Source organism: Bombus vancouverensis, unplaced genomic scaffold (genome assembly GCF_051014615.1).
Source record: "Bombus vancouverensis nearcticus unplaced genomic scaffold, iyBomVanc1_principal scaffold0040, whole genome shotgun sequence".
Classification (NCBI taxonomy): domain Eukaryota; kingdom Metazoa; phylum Arthropoda; class Insecta; order Hymenoptera; family Apidae; genus Bombus; species Bombus vancouverensis.
Genome location: NW_027468931.1, coordinates 449699 through 464745, shown reverse-complemented (window position 1 = coordinate 464745; position 15047 = coordinate 449699). Strand labels below are relative to the sequence as shown.

Here is a 15047-nt window from a genome sequence, read left to right as displayed (position 1 = left end):
GGAAGAAAATAAAGAAGAGTTAGCAGAAGTTTTGAAGAAGTATCGGGCAGCTGTGCAGCAAGTGTCGGAGGAACGGAGAATAGTGGCAAGACACGTGGTGATTGGTAAAGTGGACCACGAGATGGTGTCCTCGTCGGATTCTTGCGGCCAGCAGGAGGACTTAGCGAACATCACGAGGAGGAAGAATCTGGCTAAACAACAGCAACAGGATGTTGTTGATGATATTTGCGAATTTACTGAGAAGGATAGCGTTGCGGGTGTGAGGGTTGTTTCAAGTTTTCGGATAGACTCGAAGAGAGTGAATGCAAGGCGAACGAAAAGACAAGGGAAGTCGCACGCGCGGAATCCCTCCAATAATATCGATACGAAGATTCGATATACAGAGGATGTGGATGACGAGGACGACGATGGGATTGTCGAGGACACGATGAACGTGAAGACCTTCGAAAAAGAAGAGATCATAGTCTCGGTAGATGGTAAGTTGTTAACGTCTTCCATGTACGAACCGAGCCTACGAAAATGTCACGATGCTGCCACGACGATCAAAGCCCCTGACAAGAGTGAAATGGGTAAACAAACAACGGAGAGGAAGATAGAGGAAGAGCGAAAGAGGAGCAGTAGCATCGAGGACGAACAGGCCGCGGTGTTCCAAGAGGAACGAGATCAGCTGCGTGCGGACGCAAAGAGACGGATTGAGGAGATCCAAATCCGAAACAAGCGGGCGTATAACAGGAGACGCAAGAAGGCGACAGCATACAGGACGGGAGATCTAGTGGCAATCGAGAGGATGCAGAGGGGTCCCGGGCTAAAGCTGCATCCGAAGTTTCTTGGACCGTATCGGGTGATAAAAGTCCTGCGAAATGACCGATACATAGTGCAGCGAGAGGGGGAGCACGAAGGGCCACGTACAACTTCCACGGCAGCCGATCACATGAAATGGTGGAATGCTGACGATAGTGATGTAAGTGCGAGCGGCGATGATGAGCACATCTGAGGGCAGATGTGATTGTCAGGAAAGGCCGATTGTGATATCGTAGAATAGCTTTGCTTGGAGATCGGCTGAAAATAGAAAAACCGTGTACGTCGTGTTTCTGTGGTTCGTTTACATTTAAGAGTGCCTACGTGACTAAAGGCACGTAGTTGGTAGTTCTTACATAGGTATGAGGGAAACAATAGACAACGTTAGAAGAAAGACGGTTTCGCTATCCAAGGCGAATCGAAAAGTGTGCGTGTTGCAAGAATCAGAGTTGATCGAGACGTCGAAGCATAGAGTCGTTAGAATTGAGTTGCGAGTGTTGTCGAGTGTTAGAGTTGCTAGTGAGAGAGAGTGAGAGAGAGAGAGAGTTAGTTACCAAATAGTTGTCAAGTTATTTGTTGTAAATACGAGCGTTGCATTTAGTTTTCCTGTTAATCAAACATCGTTTCTCTGTCTAACTAATATCTGTATTTTCAATCCATTATTAATAAATTATAATTAATCGGACAAAATTACACCTTTAATATATTCCGATATTACATTACCGTGATGTAATATTTATCATGCTTATTTTGTACGTAAAACGAATCGTTGGAATATTCCCGAAGCTAACGAAGCATTTCCCAAAAGTTAAACCGAAGAAATTAACGCGAATAGTTAAGTGAAATTTTTCCATTAACTTGCTGACCAACCGGCAAATAAAAAATCATAAAAATTGTTTCAATGTGTTGAGGTCACGCATAACTTCTTTTTTCATTGACGATTACCAAACAGGTAAAATTTCGAAATTGTACGAAGGCCACGTGACCAGATCGTATTGGAATTTGAAGTGCATGGAAAAAGACAACTCGAAGTACAAACCTTGAGCTGTACTACTCGAAGTACAAACGTGAACTAATGGATGCATAACGCCAAACATCCGAACAGCATCTTGGAGCCCGTCATTGTTCTGAAATAAAAGAAGTGACGAATTAAAAAGACGCAGGACTAATAATAATAAAGAAAACTTAGTTCGTATTATAAATTGAATTTACATCAGAAAAGAAGCACGATCAAGCGAAACAGATCGTAGAAATGACAAATATCATCGATATACGTTTCAGTGTAATTTCACTTTTGAAAATTATTTAGTTTAATACGATCGTATTCATCGCTCTGAAACTTTCATTGTGCTGCAATTTGTGCTGCGTCTTTTTAATTTCTCTATCTTTCTGTGTTTTCGGAAAAATTACTTGAAAGATTAAGAATTGCTTGCCTTATTTTATTTTCGATTAGTTAGGATTTGATTATTCCAGGTAAGGTTTATTGTTTATAACAGGTTTTATCACTTGTTTATTATTTAGGAGTTTGTTATTTTAGGATTAGTACCTTTTAGGATTTCTTATCCTTCGAGTTTCTGTTTCAGATATTTAGGTCTATTTCAAGATGTTTTATTACATTAGGATTATTTATTCGATTAAGATAATTTAAGAGTTTCACAATGTACAAAGAAATAATCGCGTGAAATTTAGATTTATGCTTTAAACGTATTAAACACGCGGTAATTTCAATGTCTATAGCCTCGAACGTGTTCTGATTAGTTGTGTCATTGTCTGTGACATTGAAATCACAAAAATCCATTGCAAGTGTGCTGTCATGCAATGTGGATGTAATTGGGTTTTTTGGGTATTTCCTGTATCATCTGATTTGTACAGTACTATTTTAACGCAAGGACAGGAAACTTATTATATATTTCCCGTCCATTATTTGAATCGTTGTGAAGTGTAACGAATTATATTCGATTCGAGGAGATGTTAATGAATTACCCATTTCATATGTAATTACATGGAAATAAAAATCAACAGACAACGGAATTTCCAATATTTTTTTGTTTCGTCACGTCTTTTTCATAATATATCTTTTATAGGTACGTGATCTATTAATCGTTCGAATGGAAATAATTATTCGTATAATATTCAAATGATTCTAGCCATAAAATAAATTAAAACGATACCTGTCAATGATATGCAATCTGCGTATGACGTCAACCTCGATCTATGCTTATACAAGAAATTTTATCAATCAATGACTAGATATACAATAATCAAATATTATAAAATTTCCTGAAAACCTTTAGGTGTTAATATTAAGGTGTTAATATCTTTAATATTTGCAAGTTATTGTTTAGCGCTAATTAGTTAGAATGTAACAAGTGGTGTACCAGAATTGAGATAATTAAGCCACACGAACAATCTTATTTAGATCTTTTTAATTTTTTAATTCTCTTTTGCTCCAATACTTCGTAAAATTAATCTTCGTTAGCTACTACACTTCATAGAATGACAAGAGATAATTTTTCTTATATAACGTTTCATTCATAAAATCTATCATTAAAGTATATCTTCATAAAAATATCATTCCATACTAACGGTATATTTGGTGTCATACGAGATAACAGTTACCAGTGATGACATATGTAACTTTATAAAGATATCTCGTTTTATTATATATTAAAAGAATGTACTCATTGCTGCTATATTTCAGATGAAAAAAAGGAGGCAACGATTTTACAGTAAAATCGTTCGTTTACAACTGATTCATTTACATTTCATGATAATACTGTGCATTCTGAATATGCTATGATTTGGTTTAAAATAATGAATAGTCCATTCTTGCATACTATTGCTCCGGCTTTACTTGTATTTTCGATATTGGTATAAATAGAAAGACAATTAATGTCGTTCGAGTCTATTTTCGGATCATTTATATTACGTTTAATCCATATAGTTATTATATGAGACATAGTATCGTAAAATTTGGAAGAATAAAACGTTCGTACAGGATGTACATTTTATAAGAACTCCAACAAATCTGCGTGTGCACCTAAAATACAAACCGATAGTGATTGTTCATAAGTTTATATACATTATCTAATGTCAATCGAAGGTATCAATTCTTTTTCTCCATAAGAGTACTTTTTCATTTATATGTGTTCAAAAATACATGTGTTCAACCGTGAAGCATATGTCACCTACAACGAAAAAGAGTTTTCCTATACTTAATATTTCCTTTGTATACCTATGAAAGTCTATTCTTCGCGTAGTATGAAATTATGAATAAATCTGGAATATTGTTCAATCTGAAAAGAAAAATAACTTATTGACATCATTCATTGATACGAGATTCAGAATGTTTGTTTTGTCTTGCAGAGAAAGAAGGCAGCCCTTTCTTTTAATGTGAAATAGAAAGCGAAAATTTGAAAACAGATTTTTTGGAAATTTACTTGCAAATATCGTTTTCAATATCGTGATTTTCTTCCCAATGGTACTGTACTTTCAAATTTTCCAGTATCCCTTTAAAAACAAAAAGTCGAACCTCGTTATCATTAACATAGGCATTACAAGGAAGAGAAGTATTAGAAAGCAACTCCTTTTTATTATGGATTTCTTTATAATCGTGTAAATAAGAAATTCCGGAAATTTTTTCCTCAAGAATTTAATTCTTGTGTTTTGATTGATAATTATTACACTGCATACTAACTTTTCGCATACTGTTCGCGTCTAACAATTTCCTAATAATAACTACTTCAAAATTACATATGTTCTTGCACGAATTCAAAAGTACGTATGATACAATTACAATTGATTCTAAAATAATAATTATTTAAAGATATTAAGATACTAATTAAACGTTTCACTATATTTCAAAATCTGGAACAACAAATTTTTATTTATAAAAAATGAAACTGTCTTTATATATTCTTTGTCATGATGCTATTTCTTATTACCATGTCGACATTTTTTAAAATTCATTTTGTTATCTCTACGCAATATGAAAATTCATATACTGCTTAATATTTTTTACATATTATCCATCCACCGCATGACATCTCCTGAAAAATCAAAATATTAATGTTATATTATTACAATGCTTCTTAAATTTCAATTTTTGACAAATTTGAAATCCAATATATTTTGCACAATTATTATTTATCAAAAAATTCTAAGTTAGTAACTTTCTTTTCAAATGGCAAATAACATATACTTTGACTTACCTGTAAGTTTTTGTTCCTAATCATCATTTCCTCTTATAGAACATCATTATTGTTCTCATAATTACTACCAGTGTCATAGATATTGTAGTGGCTACAACTGAATTAATAGAAAATGATAAATAACTGTGTATAACACTAACACATAACTGTGTATAACAATGACACATAACTTTTACTTACATATCAGTCGATAAGGGATTACTGTGATATCCTGTTGATGTTTCTTAAGGCACTTGATTAGCTGCGATACGGTATCATTCCTTATGGTATACTGTAGATAAGTATTTTAGAAAATAACAAGAATAAATCTAAATTATTCAGAGGTTCCAGTTTCGGCTTAGACATAAATACAGGACCATTTGCAAAGAAGAAAGGGTGCGTTTCTACAGCCTCGTTATAGTAACCATGAATACCAATCTCTGAATTACTGGTTACTAAACATAAATATCCTATAAAATTTAATATATTTCTTTAATTTTTAATACATACATGAGTTAGTAGTTCTAAATTATGAATCATCCTACCTGTGATATTACACTTTTCCTTATAATATCATCACTCAAGTGAACAACATTAAGATCATGTAAACCATGTCATCCTATCTTACTGTGAAGATACTTAGTTATGTTATCTAACATTATAAAAATATCATCAAATTCAAGTCCTTTTATTCACATCACATGGCCACGGCGATCTGGTTCTTCGTTATATAATGTTCTAAAATTTGTCGTATATATAGGATGTACAAACCGTGATATCAAGGTATCAGTTCTTCCTTCCCAAGGGACAGTTTCATTAAAATTCTGATAGAATTAAAAATTAATTATTAATATTCTAACAATCATATATGTTAAATACATTATAGTCAACGATATATACCTGAGCGAATGTAGGGGTGATTCCTTGATAATTATAAATGTCATCAGCCCACATCATTGTGCCACTTCTTTGTACTCCATTAACTAGATTAACAGCCTAAACAAACATACAAAATTTTATAGAAGCTGTACAAAATATAGTATATATGCGCAATATTGAAGCGTTCAAGGGGATATAAAGGTAATGTACATCACATACACGTGTACCCTCATGCAACAAAATACAATTAGATTTAATAGTATAAGCTCTTTTATTCATCATAATAGATTGGAAATTTAAGTGTCTTACGAGGGTGAGTAAAAAGTTACCCGCTCTGTCGGTGTAGAATTTATTTTAAGCAATTGTCAAAAAAGACATACATCATTTTTTGACATAATCACTCAATTTCTGTATACACTTTGTCCATTTGCTGAAGGACCTTCGTATTTTCTCGTTAAAAAATGTTTTGGGCTGAGCTGCGAACCACGAATGCATCGTCGTCTTCACCTTTTCATCAGCTTTCTCGGCATCCATCTCGCACAAACTTTTTAAAACCCAAATCTGTCGTGCACTATTGCATAAGCAGAGCCGTGGCTGATTTGCAAATGATTTGCCACATTATCCAGTGTCACTCGTCTATTCCATAGAGCATAAGTTCATGAGCACGTTCGATGTTGTCATCGTGGATGTGGACGGGCGTCCAGCTGTTTTTTCATAACACTTGTGCGATCTTCTTTGAACTTTTGTGCCCATTCAAACACACTTCGTGACAAAACACTTTCTCCATAATGTGCATTAAATCTTTGATAAATATAGGCATCAAACATAACCTCCGACCACAAGAAACGAATCACAGCATCCTGCACTGTTTTCCTGCAAATCGCCATTGCAAAGCGCCATTACTCGCGCAACGGTCACAAACGAATTGACGTAACACAATGAAACCTACGCAGCAGCACTGAACAGATATTGACGTCATACGAAGAGTGCAGATGGATCAGTACGGTCGACAGAAGTTTTAACTATCTGGAGTGCGGATAAATTTTTACCGAGAGTCGTATAGGAATCTATAATCTGTAAGTACACCTTTGGCTGAATGGAAATTTCTCTTACATATAGTCAAAAATGCAGAAACAGTGTATTGAATTGGAAAGTGATAAAAAATAAGCGAAATTTCGAGGTTGCATGTGATTGCATGAGTACACAGGACGTTTTTAGCGAATAAAAAATAATTTTGAAAGACACGAGACTTATCTTGTATTTTATGCACTCTCTGTGTCCGAATCTCCAGAAGCTCTCTATCTTATGAAGTGTTTTAGATTAGCCGGAAAATTTTGTATGTACATGCAAGAAGTATACGATCTAAGTGGAATATTCCATTATTTTCTTGATACAACAGAAACGAAATTTACAGAACTTCTCAGAAAGTTGGTTTATTATTATCAAAATAATAGAATTAATATACGTTTATCATCTTTACATACCTAAGTCGTGGAGGTTTATCGTGCGTAAAAAATTAGTGTCGTTTCAAAGTTACATTTCGTACATTTTAAGCCTATAATTTGTAACGTACAAAACAATGTAAATTTGAGCTGTTTCTTATCTCCACAATAAGAAAATCCAACTTTACGTTTTTTACACAATGATATTTATGGAACAGTAATATCATATTATTGCATCGCTTGGAGAATGAAGTCAAGGTACGATGTGACCCTAGTGTAAACGCTGGGATAGCCAGCTGTGCCGCACTTATAAGCGTAAGACACAATACCTATTAAATACGAGGTTAATTCATGTTGTATCAGCAGTGGTCCGCCGCGGTCAGCCTGAAAGGATCGTTAAATTTTTAATCAAAGATACTGAAATATATCGATCGAATTGTATTGAAATTATACTTATATACAGTAATAATCTTCTATTGATTTGTGTATAGAAATACTCCAATTTATAATGTACATGTTATATGTATTTTGAGCAAAACTAAGATTAGAAGGAAATTAGATTAAATACCATAATGAGGTGTGAGAAGTGGGCAAAACTATTAAATTGTGTTTATCTATTATTTCTAATGTTTAAGACGTCGATTTGATGTTAATTCGAATTGACGTGTCTTCAGATACCGTATAGTTTGTAGTAACTCTGTAACTTAATTACCGTACAAGAATCCTCTCCACCCTGAGCATGTTCGGCGCATATTATACCATCAGTGATATCAGGTGCATTAGGAAATTTGGAATAAGCTATTTTGCATTCGGCGTTCTTAATCGCTGGCATTTGTACTTCCATTAATGCATTACGTCGTGGTCGTCCTACGAAGAAAATAAGAAAGATATTTAAGACTGGAACTGTTTAATTTTATTATAAAATTGATATCACTTACTATATCTTAATGCTCCCCATCCAGCAACAAGGGGGTTATAGCCGACGAAGTTGCTCTTTCGTAGGGGCTCTTTTGTACAAATGGGATATACGTACCCTGAAAAATAAAAAAATAAATGAAAATGCAGGAAACGAATGACCAAAAGTATGAGAAAGAATTGTACACGCTTTATGACACAATATATGTGTACAGTAACAAATTTCAGGATATGATACTTCAGTAATACTCAATAGCATATATATATATATATATATATATATATATATATATATATATATATATATATTTGAGGAGTTACTCGAAAATGGCACCTCCTCCACCAATCTAAGAATGGCAATATTATGATTGTGTATGTTTTCTATTCCATCCATATGTGCACAATGTGCTGCGGTCAAAACAAACCTAACCCCGTTGAGAGGGTACCGATCAAACTAGGGAGGTGTGGTTGAAGTTCCCATCTTATTTCGTCTCGGTGGCTAGTTGTTCGGGTTTCTCGAGATCGGGTTGAATTGGCAGTGGGACAAACCTTTTGACGCCCCGATCCAAAATGCTCTTTGCCTTCTGAACTGTAGCTGTCCGGATGACACCATCGGCGCCTGGATGAACCTTGATAACTCGGCCCAGAGGCCAATGCATGGAGGGAACGTTGTCCTCTCTGAGGATGACGATTGTGCCCTTTTGGATGCTGTGTCCACCCTTGCTCCATTTATTGCGGTTGGTTAGCTCGTTCAAATACTCCTTATGCCAGCGGTTCCAAAAATGTTGTTTAAGCTGTTGGATATGCTGCCATTTGGAGAGTCGGTTCGATGGAATGTCTCTGAAATCTCGATCACGTAAGCACATTAATGAATCGCTAATGAAGATATATATATATATATATATGTCGGAGAAGCAGTGGGGATAGGGTCGTCGGTGTTTGAAGAGTCTTCATTGAAGGTAGCCATCGTTGCGGTGTAGCGAAGATACGATTTATTGACACAGGTATGAATAACACAGGTTTGACAATCTATCACGGCGGTGAGACGTCCGCGACACTAGTGACAGTGATCTCAGGTTCAATAACGAATCCGCGGTCAACGGGATGACAGATAGGCGTTCTCGCTGAATCTAAGTCTGACTCGTAAACGATAATTGCTGAGCGTAAAGACGTTACTCTTTAGTCGACGGGAGCGCGTCAAAGAATGCGCGTCCCGTCCCGATGATTCCACTGAGGAAAACTATACTGGGGTGTGTCTAAGGACACAAGATCATCGGATTCGTCGAGGAAAGCCTTCGTTTAGGAAGTAAGGGAAATTGACGTTGCTGCTAATTGGTCAATCTCCATATCGGTGGTTAGAAAAAGATGCTAGCCGCCCTCGAGGGAAAGTTGCTAGTGGGAGACGCCGTTCGTTGAAAAATATGTCTCCCCTATCTTCCCGTAGTTGGGACAAAGACTGTTTGTCTGTTTGAAGGACTTTAGTTAACTAAACCTTAAGATTTATTACGGGCCCTCGGGCTAGCCGAACATGTACTGCGGAGACGCATCGACATCTGGTAATCATCTTACTCGAAGAATAGGGTCTGCGTGTGGCGAGCCACGGGACAGAAACCGTTGGAATGTTTACTGTCACGTGTCGCCACGAATATTTCTTTTAAGGAGAGCTATAGAATTATTCCATATGTTTGTTGGGCAAAGCGTTCATCCCTTGACCGCGGCTACGTTGGGCGACAGACTGTCGCCTCGAGCCAAAGCTCACCGTCACTAATCTCGAACAATTACAATCGGATTGAATAACTACAATAGTTTAGTTACAGTTATAGTAGAGTTTAGATTGCAATGTTGCGGGGCTATCCGAAGGTTCCGGTGTCCTTTCATCTCCGACACGGCCATCCTGACTATCACACGTCCTCGTGTGTGGCTAAAATATCGTGTTTTCTTACATTAGCTTCGATGCAACTGACATTATTTACAATTTAACTAAGTGTCCAAGAAAGTCAAGGGTCCATTTCAACAACGAGGTTTTGTTCGGAGGTTTGACATGCAAGGAAATGAAAGAGGGCTCGAATTAGTAGCGCTATAATTTGTGTTTAAAGAGCTAGTTGCGTTCTGTGAGTTACCAGTCAGACCGTAATGACACGGCAGATCATTTCGATTTCGTACACCGAAGAGTCTCAGTTTGTTGGATCATGTTACTGCGTTGGGTGTATCACTGTGGGTATGTTACAGATGTATGAGGCATCACAGTGGATATATTGCGTATGTGCAAACCGTCACTGTGGATATATTACAGATGTATGAGACATCACAGTGGATATATTGCGTATGTGCAAAACGTCACTGTGGATATATTACAGATATATGAGACATCACAGTGGATATATTGCGTATGTGCAAAACGTCACTGTGGATATATTACAGATACATGAGACATCACAGTGGATATATTGCGTATGTGCAAAACGTCACTGTGGATATATTACAGATACATGAGACATCACAGTGGATATATTGCGTTTGTGCAAAACGTCACTGTGGATATATTACAGATATACGAGACATCACAGTGGATATATTGCGTATGTGCAAAACGTCACTGTGGATATATACTACAACTACAACGCAGTGTTAGTGATCCTCTGAGGTCGGTGTACTTGCATCGATATTATCACCGTCGTCGTCATCACCGCAGACGTCCAACTCAGCAGGGACGCAGCCTTCCGGCATCTTTCTCAGTCTGTCATGTCTGTCCTTATATGATCGTTTTCCGTCTAGAGTTTTTAAGGTATACCTATCTCCTTCCAAAATCTCTGCTATCTCGAACGGACCCCTGAATTTCGGATCTAACTTCGTCTGGTTCCTTTCCTCGTTTTTGCGTAACACGAAATCGTCAAGGTTGAACCTAGTTATTTTAGCTTTGTTTTCATCGAACTTATCTTTATCGTATTTGGCGCTTGCTTCTATATTCTTTATCGCCTGCTGTCTTACATGGGAGATATTTACTTCTCTTTCTTCGATATTGTCGGGTAGGGATAAGCCGTAGGGTCTCGCTGTTCTACCGATTAGTAGTTCCAACGGGCTTGACTTAGTCACGCGGTTGGTGGTACAATTTAAGGCCAGTTGTATTTCCCCGATCGCGTCCTGCCAGGACCGCCCAGTGGTTTCTATTGTTGTGAACATGTTTTTTAGCGTACTCATAACACGCTCTGCCTGTCCGTTGACCCTACTAGCTCCGGTCGCAATTAAATGGAGTTTAATGTATTTATCTTGACAAAAGTCTCGAAATTCTTTGCCCGTAAAACATCTTCCCTGATCCGCTATTATCCGGCAGGGACTGCCGAACAAAAATATAGCGGACTTAAGCGCTTTAATGGTGTTAATGGAATCTATCTTACGGGTATGATGCAAGTATACGAACTTGGTGAAGGCGTCGACCAACACAATGACGTATTCCTTCGAATCGTTCTTACCGCTTAGTTTGCCCGTTATGTCCATATGAACCGTGTGCCAAGGTATGCTGGTCTTAGGTATGGGGTGTAATTCGGCTTGTACTCGACCCGAACTTGCCTTTGAAACTCGACAAGCATGACAGTTCTCTACGAATTTGCGAACATACTTCGCCATTCCTTCGAACCAATAATACTCGTACAGTTTCTCAAGCGTTTTATCCCAACCTAAGTGCATAATGGACTGGTGCACATGGTTAATAACAGACCACCTAAACCCCCTCGGCACGATGGGCAGGCAGAGAGTCCTACCTTTTCTCTGTATTCTACGATGAAGAGTGCCGGACCGTAACTCATACGTATTCGCGACGTCTTCCGCGAGCTCTTCGTTCTGTAATTTATTGACGATCTCCGAAATTTGTGGGTCGCGACGTTGTTCCGCTAGTAGCCAATCGTCGGAGATTTCGGTTAGGTTAATTTCTTTCTCTGCAATTTTGCTGAACGTACCGCGATCTAAGTCTACGGGATTTCGCGAAAAGAAATCTACGTGGGTCATTCGTTTACCCTCCCGGTACATAATGTCAAAGGTAAAAGTTTGCAGGTAAGCCCACCACCTGTAAACCCTGTCGTTCAAGTGTACCTTATTACGGGATGCTTTCAGGGAGTTGCAATCGGTGACAACGAGAAATTCTCGTCCGTGTAAGTAATGACGGAAGTGCTTGACGGCGTTTACAACTGCTAACGTTTCCAATTCGTAGGAATGATACCTAGATTCCGCAGGGCTAGTTCTTTTGCTGTAATATTCCACTACTCGATTTTTACCTTCAACCCTGTGCATTAAAATGGCCCCATATCCTTCCGAGCTAGCATCCGTATGTAGTTCTATTGGGTAATTGGGGTCAAATATCATTAGCACCGGCGCGTCAGTCAGGACGGAAATTACCTTTTGTCTTATCTGTTCGTGCCGGTCCGTCCAAGGTATATCCTTGTTACTCGAGGTGAGTGCGTACAGGGGTTTCATTACTTGTGAGAATTTGGGAATGAAGTTTCGGAAGTAAGAGGCCAAACCTATGAATTGTCTGAGTTGTGTGACGGTCGACGGTGCAGGTAAAGAACTCAAGGCTTGTATTTTACCCGGGTTTGGACGGACTTCTCCGTTACGAATTACATATCCCAAATAGAGTACCGATGTCTTTAAAAAGGAACATTTTGCAAAGTTAAAGGAGAATCCGGCTTTCACGAGGGTATCTAATACGGTGTTCAACCTTTCTAGGGCTTGATCTACTGAGTCGGCAATAATTAGGACGTCGTCCAAGTAAACAACAACGAACGAATACGCGAGGTCGCCTAAGGCGTTGAGAATGGCCCTCTGAAAAACGGATGGTGCATATTTCAATCCGAAAGGCATAGTTACGTACTCGTATTGCCCGTCGGGTGTAACGAACGCCGTATATTCCGTCGAATTGGGATGAATAGGGATTTGATGGAACCCGCTGGCCATGTCTAGGCTAATGAAGTATCTCGCCTTCTGCAATCTCGCGATTTGATCCGCGATAAGGGGTAGGGGATACCGGTCCGCGACCGTATTTTTATTCAATGCTCGAAAGTCTACACACAGTCTATCCGAACCGTCCTTTTTCTTCACGAGTAGTATAGGGCTCGCGAACGGTGAGTTACTAGGCCTTACAATCTTTGCTTTGATTAACTCGTCTATTCTCTCACGCACTATCCTCCGCTCTTCTTCGCTAAGTCTGTAAGGACTTCTTTGCACGGTGACATTAGGATCGATTAACCGTATTTCTAACTGGCCCGTGCTTACGCGGGCACGTGGGAAGCCCGTAATAAACGAATCCTTAAATTTTTTGAGAGTAGAAATTAACCGACTTTTATCGTTACCGATCACGTCAGTATCGGCCGCGTTAATATCGATCTCGTCTTCGGGGGTTTTACTACAGGTGTTGACCACCTTTGTTCTACAAATATCGACGCTATTTCGTGTAATGTATACGTCGAAACCCTGGCTTAAAATCTCGCGACCAACCATGATATCGTAATTCAGATAAGTATCGGCAAGAACATGGAAGGTTATCTCCAATGTAAGACCGTTTATGCATACCGTGGACAAGATCTGGGACGTACTCTTAACACGGGTGTTTCCTATTCCTCGCATTACTACTAGCTCAGTCGTCCTCTTACCGGAGAATTTCGAGGCAGCCGACTCTCTAATTAATGAGCACTCGGCTCCGGAATCGAAGTAAAATGGGAACGACTCAACCAGATGACTTAGCGTACCAGCTGGGGACTCCACCGCGCAGCAGTTGACTACACGTTCATTCTTGGTGCTGGCCTTTTTGTCCCGTCGTAGCGGACAGTCAGGTGCGATATGGCCCTCCGCCTGACACTTAAAGCAAACCACCTGAGGCGATGCGTCCGGTCGCCTTCCTCCCTGGCGTTGTGTACTCCTCTGCTGTTGGTCACGCTTCCTCGTCCTACAATCCGCGAGTTTATGTCCTGGTTTGCCACAGTGAAGGCATCTCGGGAGGCGGGCCGACAAGTGGCGTCGTTTTGCTTCAGGTTCCGCCGATGGATTATTTGGCGAAGGTACCGGCCTCTTCTTCGCGTGAGAGAAGATTCTCATTTCCCTCTGGAATTGCTCTAGGGTCCGAATATCGTCCCCGAGTGCTATTCTTTCGAAACGCTGGTCATACCAGATCAGTCGCAGAAGGATAACGGCGTTGATCAGCTCGACATTGGATAGATTTCCCCATTTCGCCGACAGAAGGGAGTGGAGGCGATTTCCGAAAGTCCCCGCGGTTTCGTCCTCCAGTGGTGATTCGTCGAGCACCCTAATTAGCACCGAGGTTGCCGTCTCCGTGCCTCCGTAGCGAGCAAGAAAAAGTTCCCTAAACTTTGTCCAAGTAAGACCGTTGACCGGGACATGCGTAAGCCACTCTGCCGCGGTACCCTCTAAAGCACGACTTATAGCAATATATAACTCGTAGTCTCGTAGGGACACTTTGTCCATAACCGCACTAACAGCCGCGCACCACGAAGCTGGGCTGGTGCCCGCGTTCCCGGGGTTGAAACGTGGTAGCGCTACACTCGTCGTCTCCGTACTCGGCCTTTGCGTCAGTGTCCGAATTAACTCTTCCATGGCGTTGATCCGCCCTTGCATCTCTTGAATCCGTGCGGATCCCACTTCTGATGTCGGAGAAGCAGTGGGGATAGGGTTGTCGGTGTTTGAGGAGTCTTCATTGAAGGTAGCCATCATTGCGGTGTAGCGAAGATACGATTTATTGACACAGGTATGAATAACACAGGTTTGACAATCTATCACGGCGGTGAGACGTCCGCGACACTAGTAACAGTGATCTCAG

At 39.4% G+C, this 15047-nt stretch overlaps 1 protein-coding gene across 1 annotated transcript; it reads right to left on the bottom strand.

Annotated features, from left to right (window-relative positions):
- Nucleotides 1-3207: 3207 nt before the first annotated feature.
- On the bottom strand, nucleotides 3208-8416 carry LOC143304575 (venom serine protease Bi-VSP-like). The gene is made up of 10 exons (XM_076627053.1): nucleotides 8248-8416; nucleotides 8022-8176; nucleotides 7352-7693; nucleotides 6197-7229; nucleotides 5889-5984; nucleotides 5534-5812; nucleotides 5190-5458; nucleotides 5010-5106; nucleotides 4239-4847; nucleotides 3208-4094 (listed from the first exon to the last, which is right to left on the bottom strand). Exons 2-3 carry the CDS (start codon nucleotides 8151-8153, stop codon nucleotides 7538-7540), a joined length of 288 nt encoding a protein of 95 aa, XP_076483168.1. The 5' UTR covers nucleotides 8154-8176; nucleotides 8248-8416; the 3' UTR covers nucleotides 3208-4094; nucleotides 4239-4847; nucleotides 5010-5106; nucleotides 5190-5458; nucleotides 5534-5812; nucleotides 5889-5984; nucleotides 6197-7229; nucleotides 7352-7537.
- Nucleotides 8417-15047: the final 6631 nt, after the last annotated feature.

Bases quoted from the DNA above. Each gene is read 5' to 3' on its own strand.
- LOC143304575 (XM_076627053.1), bottom strand. From the start codon at position 8,153: ATGGAAGTACAAATGCCAGCGATTAAGAACGCCGAATGCAAAATAGCT. The intron at 7,694-8,021 runs GTAATTAAGTTA...CGATCCTTTCAG, and splicing joins GTGGAGAGGATTCTTGTACG to GCTGACCGCGGCGGACCACT.